The sequence below is a fragment of the Sclerotinia sclerotiorum genome, genomic scaffold (genome assembly GCF_000146945.2).
Source record: "Sclerotinia sclerotiorum 1980 UF-70 scaffold_23 genomic scaffold, whole genome shotgun sequence".
Lineage (NCBI taxonomy): Eukaryota > Fungi > Ascomycota > Leotiomycetes > Helotiales > Sclerotiniaceae > Sclerotinia > Sclerotinia sclerotiorum.
In genome coordinates, this window is record NW_001820813.1 from 601593 (window position 1) to 614678 (window position 13086).

The following is a 13086-nucleotide window of genomic DNA, read 5'->3' on the forward strand; positions in this document are numbered from 1 at the left end:
TACATGGAAAGCCGTTTCATATGGAGGGTCTCGGGGTCACATCTACCAGATTGTATGAGTGTAAGGATATACAAAAAGAATGAGATTCACGTACAGCAGTATTGGTACGAAAACTCGTTCAAACTACGAAAGATGCCGTCCTACCAGATAACTCTCTCCAACCAGGAAAGACATACACTTCTTACTCCTGGTACTGGTACTAAGATAGGCCACAGAAAGAGAGAGACTCTATGCTGAACCAACCTCTCTACACCCCATTCCAGCTGCACCGTACCGGGCCTAACTGTGGAACATTTGAAAATATGGCAATCTACCTATAAAATCACTACCTACCTAGGTACTATATAAACAATCTATATTTACGGAAAATAACAGCTGTGCGCAAAACAATTGTAAGGTTTAAGTTTACTACACTACCAGACTCTATCCTATTTATTCTTGATGTGAACTGATGTGAACATTTGTGAATATTATGTGATGAAATTGGCTCTTGTCATATAGATATGTATATTCTCACTCATCTTGGTGTAAGATTAATATTCTCTAGTACGGAGCAAAGATTCATGTAATGTAATCTTGATATCATATCCTATTCTGTGCATTATATACCAAACATCCTCAATCAGTAAATACAATCCGACTCAATCCAATTTCACCCTCCATTCAAGCGCATCCCACTATCCCCTCTACTCTCTTCTCTCCTTCTCTCCCTTTCACTGAAATTCATCATTCCATCACTTCATCACTTCATCCTTCCACCATCCATCAAATAAAACATCCCTCAACCCTCAATGCTAAATCAACAAAATGCATACAAAACCATAATACACACCACCATGCAACGCAGATATCCAAGATGAAATAAATCCACGGAAAAAAGAACAAGTTTGCCTCCCCTCAATGCTCATGCCAATGCTCATGCTATTTTGTTATACTTTCCTCCATTCCATTTCATGCTGAGAAATTGCCTCCGGAAATGCAAATATGTCCCGTACGGCGCCGTGTGTGCTTAAGCGAACTATTCGGGGAGATCTATGATTTTACCTGGGTTCATTATCCAATGGGGATCTTTAAACACATATTAGTTATTTTCATTTATCGAAGGAGTGCTTGAGAGAGTATCCATTATTCGGAGAGGAGGGATAGAGTAGAAGAGAGTGGGAAACCAAAAGTAAACAAGTACCCACCTAATGCTTGTTTGATAGATTTCATGACTCCCAGAGTATCATGTCCTAGTTCCATGAGTAGAGAATCCTTCTTTCCGATTCCTATTCCATGTTCCCCCTATATCCTCTCGTCAGTCTTCGATATCCGATCAAATTAGTAGAATCTCAGACATACCGTAACAGTCCCCTCCATTTCCAGCGCTCTAACCACCATATTCTTAACACACTTCTCCACCTTGTCCTTCTCCCCCGCCACTGTCTTATCATACATAATACTCTCATGAAAATTCCCATCACCAACATGCCCCAAAATACTAGCGAAAAGACCCAAATCATCCATTTCCTTCTTACTCAACTCAATGATATCGGCTAATCTCGAGAACGGAACTGCTACATCCGTACTCCAAACTTCGCCTCCTTCTTTACGCAAGGCTAGCATACTCCATAACGATTCTTTTCGTGCAGACCAGAGGAGTTTCTGTTCGCGAGCGTCTTTGGCGAATTCGAAGGAGCTGCCGCGGTGGGATTTGGCAATTGCGGATACCATGGCTATATTTTCTTTAACTGAGGCTTTGGTGCCCGAGAATTTGAAGAAGAGGGTGGGGAGTTCTTTCCATTGTCTTGGTGCGGTGGATTTCGATAGATTGACTACTTTCATTTGTACTTCATCCATGATTTCCATTGCTGCAACTTGAATACCCGCGCGCATGACTCCTGCTGCAGCAGCTGCAGCGTCTCGTATCGTCGGGAAAGTGACTACAGCTACTGAGTATTCAGGAGGTACGACTGCGAGCTTGAGGGTTATTTCGGTCACGAGACCAAGGGTCCCTTCGGAGCCTACGAAAAGACTGTTAAGATTGTAGCCAGCGGAAGATTTGCGGGGCCGTCGTTTAGTCTTGATGATTGTTCCGTCTGAGAGGACGACGGTTAGGTTTATTACCCAATCTTTCATCGATCCATAACGAACACAATTTGTTCCAGAACAGTTTGTTCCAACCATACCTCCTATTTTTGCACTTGGGCCTGGATCGACAGGGAAGAAAAGACCAGATTTGCGCCTTGCCAGTTCCTTGTTAAGATCCATCCACTAAATACGATATTAGCATTCCTTTGAAATTAAGGAAGTAAATAGGAATCGGAAACGAATCTAGGCTTCTTACAGAAACAGATGGTTGAACAACAATATCCATATCCTCTTCATGAAACTCGACGATTCGATCCATAAATGCAAAATCCACACTAACACCTCCATACGGACATGACACATTTCCTTCTAAACTCGATCCCCCTGAATAAGGAACAATTGGTACACGATATTTGTGACATATTGAGGTGATTTTGGAGACCTCTTCAGTAGATTTTGGATAAGCTACGGCTACTGGGAGACCATCAACATTGGTTGACGACCATTCTGAACTGTAGAGGTGAGTTAGTCATGAATTTGATACATGTCATTGAGAAGCTATCTGTGATGTTACGAGGCACGAAGTCTCTCCGCCTCACATGTGACTAGTGACAGTTTTGTACCATGAACTATTCGGTACGCGATAGAATGAACGAAACTTACTATCCATGAGCCAATAAATCCTCTGGATCCGTAGAAATGGTATCCTCATGTGTAGCTTCTCGAATTTCCTTCAAGGCCTGAATAATATTAGATATAATTTTACTTCTCCCCTGCTCGTTCTCCATCTACATCTTCGTGACATCAATTACACACCACACAACACTCACCATTTCCATATCCTTAATATTCGCATATCTAGGCACCGTAAACTTCGCCGGATCTGCATAATCTTTAACTTCACCCCTCCTATTCTTTTCCCGCATAGTCGCAAATGCGTAAGCTAAGCCTCCAGTGGCCGCCGCCAACAGAAGTACTCTTTCTGTCGACCATCCATTTTTGGCATCGGATTTGGTGGAGTTAGGTATTGGTTTAGAACTCGGTATTGGTGTAGATGTATTTAATTTCGATTTCGATTTCGATTTCGTACTTTGACATCTAGATTTGAAAGAAGAATTATAGGGATTTCTGATTCCTGTTTGAGTGATTCCAGGTATTCTAGAAGTAGAGATGCGAAATTGTGGTTGCAGTTTTCCCGTGATGATCGGTTGAAGTCTCGCCGAATACATGGCTATGGCTCAGGAATAGGATGAAGGGATGAATGGGTGAATGGACGAATGGACACATGGACAAATGGACAAATGGACACTTGGACGACACTGATGTGAACAAGGATTTGTTGAATATTTCCGAGCTGTCACTTCCTGTGTAAATACAATATACATTCGGGAAATACTTTTCTTTCCTTAGGTGCTCTCATGGAAATATTAAGGTACGTTTATGTATCCGAACAAGGGAGAGAAAAGGGTAATCAATCAAATAAATGTTTGAACAAGTGGAAGAAAGAAAGAATCAAAAGTCATCAGAAGCACCTTCCTACACTATCCATCTGACGTCTTCCTTGATAACTTTATATAGAGGATCTATTGATGCAGAAGTGGACCGTGTTAATCGGTCATCTAGATGAGGAGGTCATCATCATCATGCCCGAGAAATAGCGTCTTCTTCCTTCGTTCTGTTGGCGTGCTAAGTATGAAATAGGCATGTTTGTGGATCATGAGCTGTGGAAATCTGAGTAGTGTGCTCATGTCATACTCTAGGGAAGGTTGGTTGCTTATGAGGGAGGATGTATATGGAATAGTTGGTCTATAGCTACAACATTCATTGGCTTACTTTCTAACTTTCTATATTGTTCAATTGATTAGGTCTGAGTGAGAAAATGGTCTTCCTATTCTTGATGATTTCCCCATTTGTCTCGGCTCTGCATTCCTCGGCTCAGAAAATGCTGCCAAATCATATTATAAACTTCATTTATAGGGTCAAGTCAATGGAACTTATACGATACAGGCAGATCAGATTTATAACTCAATGCATATGATATGAGATAATTCTTATCCAAACAAATTTTCAAGTAACTTTCTCTCAACCTTCAAGCCAATGAGCAAGTCCAATTCCATTCTCCGACATCTTTCTACCTCGAATTATTAAGCTAATAGTTAAATATATACATGTATATACAGGATGCATACATATAAAGTACATACACACTATACACCCACCATACATACACCCATCAAATTTCCCACCACATCAACAGCCATCAAATCAAACCCAAGCAAATCAAATAAATGAATCCCAAATCCCAAATATCTCCCAACCATCCAGCTGACCAAAACTCGAATCTAATCCCTCCAGTCCAGTCCAGTCCAGCCCATCACGAAAATCCCCAAGCTTCCCTAGTTGTGTTGTTGTGTTGTTGTGTAACCCCCCACACTAATAACATCATATCATTCATCATTCATCATTCATCCACCATCCAGACCCTCCCTCTCAAACACTCCTAGTTATACTCCGCAGGTATGAACTCGAGTATTTCTCCGAAATCTGAATCTGTCGTGTTACCCCACGTTTAATATAAAAAAATACTCGTACTTGAGAATCTGTGGTGTGTATGTGTGTATTTTGACAGCTCGTACCGTAACCTTATTCCTGGTTTTATATAGGTATTCAACTACCTAGGTACTTTATTATATATAATACCGTGTAATATACAAATATCAAATATCCATTATCGAGTATCGTATATATATTGATAGCATCTAATTATTAAGTAATAATTGCTAAGAAGTTTTCCTTATTTTTATTTATGTTCCTCTCATACTATTAAGGTATATATCTCCCAACATCGAAATCATCGTCTCATCACCTATTTACATCCTCATACAGAAAATAAGCACGCACACCTCCATATGACCGCTTACCCAGTTCTAGGTACTTCTTACCTAATTGAATTACTTCAGCTTCATGCTTCACTATTTCAATCCGAATGTCTTGCCCCTAGCATGTGACATGTACTGTGGATGGTTTTGAAAATGCCCGGACGTGAATGCTTTTGATGTTAATTGTTCAAAGTTGGAAGTTCTGCAAAATGCCGTCAAGAAATCATCTACTCGATTGGGAAATGTGCTACTCAATAATGGTACGGCATTGGCATTAGATGTTATTTAATGCTTTAGAAATCCTTACTTTGAAATATCGTCGTGGCCATTGATGAGTGTGTGGCATTGAAATTAGCATTGGTTCTGGGATCAATACAATTCGCTACTGCTACTCATATTTACACATAGTACTGTACATACAATCACATCACAGTCCATAAGCAAACCATCCAATTAAATATGAATTTGGAGGGTTATATCATTGTGGTAAAAACTGACTCATGCTAAATAAGTCGTATTTCTCATAAACTCTTGCTTATTGCAAAAAGGAGATTTTAATATCCCATACCATGACTCCCCCTGTCCCAAATACAAAGCAAAGCGTACATTTAGTTACCAGCAATGGCATGAGCACGTCTGCGGTCTCTCTCCTCAGCAATGGTGAGCTTAACACCCTTACCCTTTGGTAGAGAGATCCATGGCTTCTCAGCTCCGATGACGAAAACGTTGCTCTCACGGGTAGCGAAGGAGTTGTCTATGGCATCCTTGATGTGGACAATGTTGAAACCTCCATCGTGACGTTCACGGTGGGTGATGACACCAACACGACCCATGTTACGACCACCAGTAGCCATGGCGATAACACCGGTGTCGAACTTGATGAAGTCGGTGATCTTTCCAGTAGCAATGTCAATCTTGACAGTGTCGTTAACCTTGATGGCTGGGTCTGGGTAACGGATACTAGAAGAATAATTCATTAGCATTTCTGGGGGAAAGGATAATTCAAACCGTTGATCTAGCTAAATGTGTGTCGTAAGGGATCGACCAAAGCTTGGACCAACGGCTGAATGATGTCTGACAGAACTTACGTTCTAGCATCGTGCGTGACCAAGAATGGGATTCCGCCTTTGCCTAATTGCACTCTCTTGACTTTTGCGAGTTTATATTCTGCCTCCTCAGCTTGGATACGGTGAACGGTGAAACGTCCCTTGGTGTCGTAAACCAAACGGAAGTTCTCGCTGGTCTTCTCGATACCGATAACATCCATGAAACCTGCTGGGTATGTGGCGTCGGTGCGGACCTTTCCATCGACCTTGATCAAGCGTTGCATGAGGATGGCTTTGGTCTCGCGAGAGTTGAGGGCATACTTGAGACGGTTGCGGATGAAGACGATGAGTGGCATGCAGTCTCTAAGCTTGTGTGGACCGGCGGATGCACGAGGAGCATAGGCACCGGACAATTTGTCCAAGAGCCAGTGGTTTGGCGCGCTCAAACGCTTTTGGTGCTTCTTTCTGCATGCGACAAAAAATATTAGTAAATGATATTAGGATGTGCTGATTTGTGGACGAAGGCGAGGATTAGATGAAGGATGATTGAACAAGGTAATCAAGCCGATCAACTTCTCGCTGGCCATTGCAGTAACTTTCAAATGGCCAACGAGTCGCAATGTCAAAAATATACCATTTCAATTCGATTGAATTGGATATCCAGGCAGACTGAAAAAATGATTTCGTAATTCGAGAAGATGATGAATGGTTGTGGCATATATTGACGGATAATACTTACGGTCCTCTACCCATGGTTCCGTCTCTGTATGTATGGAGAAACAAGTATTGGGGTGGTTGTTGTCGTCGAAGTTGTCGAAGATAAATTTAAAATAGTCCAAAATCAAATTGGAAGAAAGTCAAAAAGTTCCTCCCAAATTTGTGCGCTATGTTAAGCGAGGTTGATGATTTTGGTGCCTGAATATATACCAACCGAATTAATCAGGCATGAACTAAAGTCGTGTCATCCCACAATCAGTTATTCATCACGGGATTTCGTGCTTTTCATTCTATTTGTACCCCACTATGACCATTATGAGAAGAGTGTTGGCGCGTTTTAATTTGCCATTTTCAATTCACATTTCGTGTTTTACCCCACGTTGTCAATAGTTGTTGCGGCTGTTTGCGCTGTTGTGTAGTAATAAAAGGAGGAGAAGAAGTGGAGGAAGGGGAAGAGGAAGAGAAGGAGGGAGAAGATGAAGATGAAGAAGTAGAAGTAGAAGAAATGAAAAGGTAGAAAGAAGAATACATATATACCATGAATAATCATCTTCCTGATGAGGTGAATATTACATGTTGAAATATACACTCGGTACATTTTTAGCCCAAATTCACCAATAAACAAAATGGAAGAAAAGTCAAGGAGAGAAGAGGGAAGCCATATTAAATAATACTTTGAGAAAATTTCAAAAGTCTGAATCAGATATTTTTATGCATTACTACCCTACTACATTACTACATTACTACCTTACTACCTTACTACCTTACTACCTTACTACCTTACAACCTAGGTACCTAGGTACCTAGGTATTCATACAAATCCTGAACCTCGTTCAGCCTATACTATCCTTCTAAAGTCTCCAACAATCGAATCTTTAATAAATTCTCAATATTTATTTATTTATTTATTTATTTATTTTTTGGTTTGTTTTTCCGTTCGCCTCTTTGCTCTCAAACCTTTTGTTTGAACTTGTCAAAATCTGCAGCTTCCCGAAATCGTGTTTGGGAAAGGCAATAGCAAGAGACATTGAATTCATAATTTAAACGAGGAAAAGCTCCTTGTCCTTCTCCTTCCTCTTCCTCCTCTATCAAACATTTCCCCTCTTTCTTTTGGAGCTACTGTTAATCATTCACTCCTACCGAATCTTTAGTCTGCTTCTCCACCTCCACCTCCACCACACTTCTTTCTCGCATTGTCCAATATTTCAACCTTCAACATTCAGCCTCCTTTTCACGTTTTCCCCATCCAACAAGAATCAATACCTCCATTCGTAGTACTGCTTTGTTTGCTTGTTTGCAATTTTGAATTCCCTAGTACAACTTGCCTTGCCGGGTGACAGAGGCCTAGACCCAGTTTCATTCAGGATACCAATCTTTATATGGTTTCACCTCACTTTTCGATTCCACTCCCATTTGTTAGATCGAGCCTCCACCTGCTACCCTTCTTCCGACCAACTAGATTCTTTCTAGTCAAGGGAGACGTTCTCAGCCAGTATAAAAGGTAGTGTGTTTTGGGTTTTTGACTTTATCACTACATAATGGTTGCAGAGATTACAGCTAAACTTGTCCTTAGACTCTAAACTCTAGCATCATCTTCAAGATCAAGATCAGTTCCTCATTTTGTTTCATGTTGCCATATCCAATTTCTTAGTCTCTACCATGGCAATCATGACACCAAAGGTTCCAGCTATTCAGATCAAGCCTGACACTAACGAGTCCGGGAAAGTCGTACTGTTCATCGACAACATACAACCCGGTACTACAATCTACGACCTGATCAGCAGTCTGGAAAAACGAGGTACAATTACGTACATTGAGATTTTGGAGACCCGAGTCCAAACAGGAAAAGCAGCAGCGCATAGAGGAAAAGTAGTGTTTTCGCCTCCTCCGATTCCTTTTTGGGATCGCCCGTATCCAATAAATCTCGAGAAAGGCTCCACCTATGATGTCCGCATCCGTCAGGATATGAATTCAAGAAGAGAAAGGAAAGTCCCAAGCCCGTTCAGGAAAAATGTCTTCTACCCGGAAAAGACAAAACTCATTCCTTCTACGCTTCAATTTGGAGTCATGATAGAACCAGATTGCATGATGCCTATGCAAACTGTGAGATCTCAGAACCAAAATGATCTTGCCCTTACCGTCGACCTAAAGCGTAGAAAACTGGAAGCTCAGTTTTCGATGCATTTTACTGATCCAAGAAGTCGTGGTGACAAAAGTTTCCCATGTAGCGAACCCATTGGACACTTTGATCGAAAGGAGAGATATATGTTCAACATATCTTTCGATCAACTGAAGTCAATCCAGCGAGTTGATCTGGGCGATCGAAACTTATCACTCTTGATAACTCTAGATAGTCCACCCCAGTTCTATCGCTGGCGCGAGGACCAGAAAGGATCTCAACAGCAAGTTCTATCATGGACCGAATGGGATAGCTGGTTTCGGCAAACCGACATTGAATACAATCCTTTCTTCGTTGAGGGTATTCCGCTTGCTTTACATAAGGAAAGGCCAGTAATTGATATTGGTAAGTCTACATTGGAACATTCTTGATTCTATGAACGGTATTAACTTATGTAGGTCGTTGGACCACCTACCGCTGGGTTTTCAACGATGGCCAGTGTGCGCCGGATGAATTTCATAAAGTTCAAAAAGCTCTTTTGGATTTCAACATCGAAATTATCACGCTAGATAACTTTCGTCTAAAGCCGATGCGGAAAGCTGAGTTATGGTCTCTTATAGATCCACGTGGGGCTAGAAGTGCAACGGCAGATATCCATTCCCCTAATTCCGGAAGAGTCACAGTACCACTACCATTCGAGGTAAGGTATCAACTCGAAGTATGCATCTCACGGGAAATCATCAACGAATATAATATCGATGAAAAGTTCATATATTCCTTGGCCAAAGTAGCTGCACAAGATCCAGCTAAGGCAAGGAATTTACTGGAGTACGTGGCTGAGAACTACAGCTCTAAACGGTTGTACAATCCTTCTTCTATCTTTACCAACAATGACGCCTTATCATTCTCCTCTATGACTGATATTCCCCATTATTGCGCATTTTCTCGCAAGGCGACAGTGACACCTAGCTCGATTTACTTTAGCTCGCCTACTGTCGAAACTACGAATCGAGTGTTGCGAAATTACTCAAAAGAGAACAAAGAGGGCCGATTTTTGCGTGTCCAGTTTACAGATGAGAAGGCCGAGGTTTGGTTCTCCTGTTCTTCAGTACTATTCTTCCTTTGCTAATAGGTGCAGGGCCGGATCAATGCATGCGCCGATAAGATTCGTAATGACGGACTATTCACAAGAGTGTTCAGAGTAATCAGCAATGGCATTCGTATTGGCGATAGGCACTATGAGTTTTTAGCTTTTGGAAACTCTCAATTTCGAGAGAACGGAGCATACTTCTTTTGTCCGCCAGCCTATTTGTCCTGCGACGACATTCGTCAATGGATGGGAACCTTTTCTCACATCAATGTCGTTGCAAAATACGCTGCAAGACTTGGCCAATGTTTCTCGACGACCAGAGCCATCAGAGGTCTTTCGGCACCAGACCTCGTCAAGATCCCCGATATTGAAAGAAATGGGTACTGTTTTACTGATGGAGTTGGTAAGATCTCACCGTTCCTGGCTCAAATGATTGCTGAGGAACTGAAACTACGTACCAACTCGGCACCATCAGCATTCCAATTCAGATTGGGTGGTTGTAAAGGAATTCTGGTCGTTTCCCCCGATGCGAAGAATAATGAAGTCCACATCCGCAAGAGTCAGCAAAAATTCACGGCTGTATACAATGGTCTTGAAATCATCAGATGTTCGCAATTCTCCTCTGCGACTCTCAACCGTCAGACAATTACGATTCTCTCGTCGCTCGGGGTCAAAGACGAAGTTTTCTTGAACATGCTATCTGAACAACTCTCGGACTACCAGAATGCGATGAGCAACAACACGATTGCGCTTAATCTTCTCAACAGATATATTGATGATAATTATATGACCATTAATATCGCCAGTATGATCCTGAATGGTTTCATGACGGAAAAAGAGCCATTTGTTCTATCTTTACTCCATCTCTGGAGAGCATGGTCTATTAAACTCCTGAAGGAGAAAGCAAAGATTATCGTGGAGAATGGAGCATTTGTGCTTGGTTGTGTTGATGAAACAAACACTCTTAGGGGCTATACCAAACCAACTGTTGCATGTGGTACGACTTATAAAGAAGATGAGTTACCTCAGATCTTTATTCAAGTCCCCAATAGAGAGAATACAGGTCAATACAACGTTATTGAGGGAATCTGCCTTGTCGGACGAAATCCATCTCTTCATCCCGGTGATCTTAGGGTTGTCCAGGCGGTCAATGTGCCAGCTCTGCATCATTTGCGAGACGTCGTTGTATTCCCTCAAAGTGGTGAAAGAGACGTGCCTAGCATGTGCTCTGGCGGCGATTTAGATGGTGATGACTTTTTTGTTATATGGGATAAGAATTTACAACCATCTGAATGGAACTGCGAACCAATGAGTTATGCGGCTTTAGCGCCTGTAACGCTCAAACGACCTGTGAAAGTACGGGATCTGCTGAAATTTTTCGTCAAGTATATGAAGAACGATTCCTTACCGACCATAGCTCATGCACACCTGGCACAAGCTGATCTTCTTGGCAACGGCATCAAGGATCCTAAATGTAAATACCCTTCTGCTCTTGTCATATCGCTTTGAAACTAATTCCAATCTCAGGCCTCGAGCTTGCGGAATTGCATAGCAAAGCCGTCGACTATGTTAAAACTGGTCAGCCAGCTAATATGTCAAGATATCTGGCACCTCAAAAATGGCCACATTTTATGGAAAAGACCCATAAACCCCTATCAAAACAATACCATTCCACGAAGATACTCGGTCAACTATATGATAAAGTTGAGAGTCTGCACTTTGTCCCACAGTACGAGGAACCCTTTGATAAACGCATTTTGAGAGCCTACAAGTTAGAAAATCCCATTTTGGAGGCTGCTCGTCAGACGAAGACAAAATATGACACTGCTATGCGACGGATTCTAGCCCAACAAGATATTAAAACCGAATTTGAGGTATGGTCGACTTTTATCCTTTCAAAGCCAAAGGTTGGAAGCGACTACAAACTCCAGGAGGAAATGGCGTCGATTACAGGTGCACTCAAAGATCGGTTCCGTTTGGTGTGTATCGACATCGCTGGTGGTAAAGACTTTTCGGTCCTCGGACCGTTCGTTGCTGCTATGTACAAAGTGACGAAGGAGGAACTTGATATTGCATTAGCTGAGTGTCGTACAACTAGAATGGTGAATGGTATGGAAGTGCCAAAGAGACGCATGAGGCCGGACTCAATGCCGTTAATCAGTTTCCCGTGGTTGTTCGAAAAAGAACTAGGCAGAATTGCTACAGGCATTGAAGCGATTGATGATTTTGGAAAGATAGGCTTCAAAACTTTTAGCATTGGCAAGCCTCAAACCACGGCATTGGATCGTCAAAAGAAGGTGGGTAGACAAGATGAAGATTTCGTCAAGCAAGAAAACGGTGTAGTGATTCACCGCGGCGAAATTCTCGACTTGTTTCAAGACGACCTTTCAGACAATGAATTCCATTATGACGGAGAACAATCTGACGTGGAATCCGCAACTTCTCCACCAGCCGTGACACTTGGTCCTCTAATGTCAGGAAACGAAACAGGCTGCGCTTCCGATGACATGGCTTCTCAGGAGTCAATTCATACGTCTAGGCTTGGAGATAATGCCTCCGGCTTACTCCCTGAGAACTCGCAAGGCCATGATAAATCAGAAACGAAGCATCTAGAATCATTGGCTGTGGAGGAATCTGATTCTGCTGAAGCTCCTACACCATCTTCAACGAGTCAGGTTTTCTCTCCACCGGCTCTAATCAGGCAAGATGAATCCGACTCAAACCTATCTGACGATGGTGAAATCGAAGAAATTGTCGAGGACATAGGCAATGTGGTTCTTGAACCGTCTATGATGGACAGGCTATCGGCTTTCGTAGACTAAAGATGTCTAGACCAATTCACCAATGTGGATTTCCCTGAATTTTCTTCATTTTATCTTTTCCTCCCTGTTCAAGAGAGTCCATCACTGAAAAGTGCTTTCCACCGCGTAGATGTTCTGCTGCCACAAATTGCGTATCTTAGCTTCGACTCAAGAAGTTCCAGAGAAATGAATGGAAAAGCAAAAATGCTTGATTTTGCATGGTTTTTAGCCCAGAAGGGATTTGAAGTAACTGATGGAGAGAAATGGAATGAGCAGATCTGAAAACTAGTTAGTATAGCGAGCGTCGTTGCATCGTGCGATTGGTTGATTGCACAACGATAAGTCAAAATTACAATATACCACC

At 42.0% G+C, this 13086-nt stretch overlaps 4 protein-coding genes across 4 annotated transcripts; 1 reads left to right on the forward strand and 3 right to left on the reverse strand.

Moving 5' to 3' along the window:
* Nucleotides 1-1125: 1125 nt before the first annotated feature.
* Nucleotides 1126-3299, reverse strand: SS1G_13158 (hypothetical protein; the record flags this gene model as incomplete). Its single annotated transcript, XM_001586015.1, has 5 exons — nt 1126-1284; nt 1342-2253; nt 2327-2582; nt 2734-2810; nt 2901-3299. 5 exons carry the CDS (start codon nt 3297-3299, stop codon nt 1126-1128), a joined length of 1803 nt encoding a protein of 600 aa, XP_001586065.1.
* Nucleotides 3300-3689: 390 nt separating this feature from the next.
* Nucleotides 3690-4197, reverse strand: SS1G_13159 (predicted protein; the record flags this gene model as incomplete). Its single annotated transcript, XM_001586016.1, has 2 exons — nt 3690-3826; nt 4158-4197. The coding sequence occupies 2 exons, from the start codon at nt 4195-4197 to the stop codon at nt 3690-3692; spliced, it is 177 nt and encodes a 58-aa protein (XP_001586066.1).
* Nucleotides 4198-5557: 1360 nt separating this feature from the next.
* SS1G_13160 (40S ribosomal protein S4) lies at nt 5558-6748 on the reverse strand (the record flags this gene model as incomplete). The annotated part of the gene is made up of 3 exons (XM_001586017.1): nt 5558-5909; nt 6038-6460; nt 6735-6748. 3 exons carry the CDS (start codon nt 6746-6748, stop codon nt 5558-5560), a joined length of 789 nt encoding a protein of 262 aa, XP_001586067.1.
* Nucleotides 6749-8371: 1623 nt separating this feature from the next.
* Nucleotides 8372-12743, forward strand: SS1G_13161 (hypothetical protein; the record flags this gene model as incomplete). The annotated part of the gene is made up of 4 exons (XM_001586018.1): nt 8372-9236; nt 9290-9918; nt 9970-11395; nt 11449-12743. 4 exons carry the CDS (start codon nt 8372-8374, stop codon nt 12741-12743), a joined length of 4215 nt encoding a protein of 1404 aa, XP_001586068.1.
* Between the last annotated feature and the right edge of the window lie 343 nt (nt 12744-13086).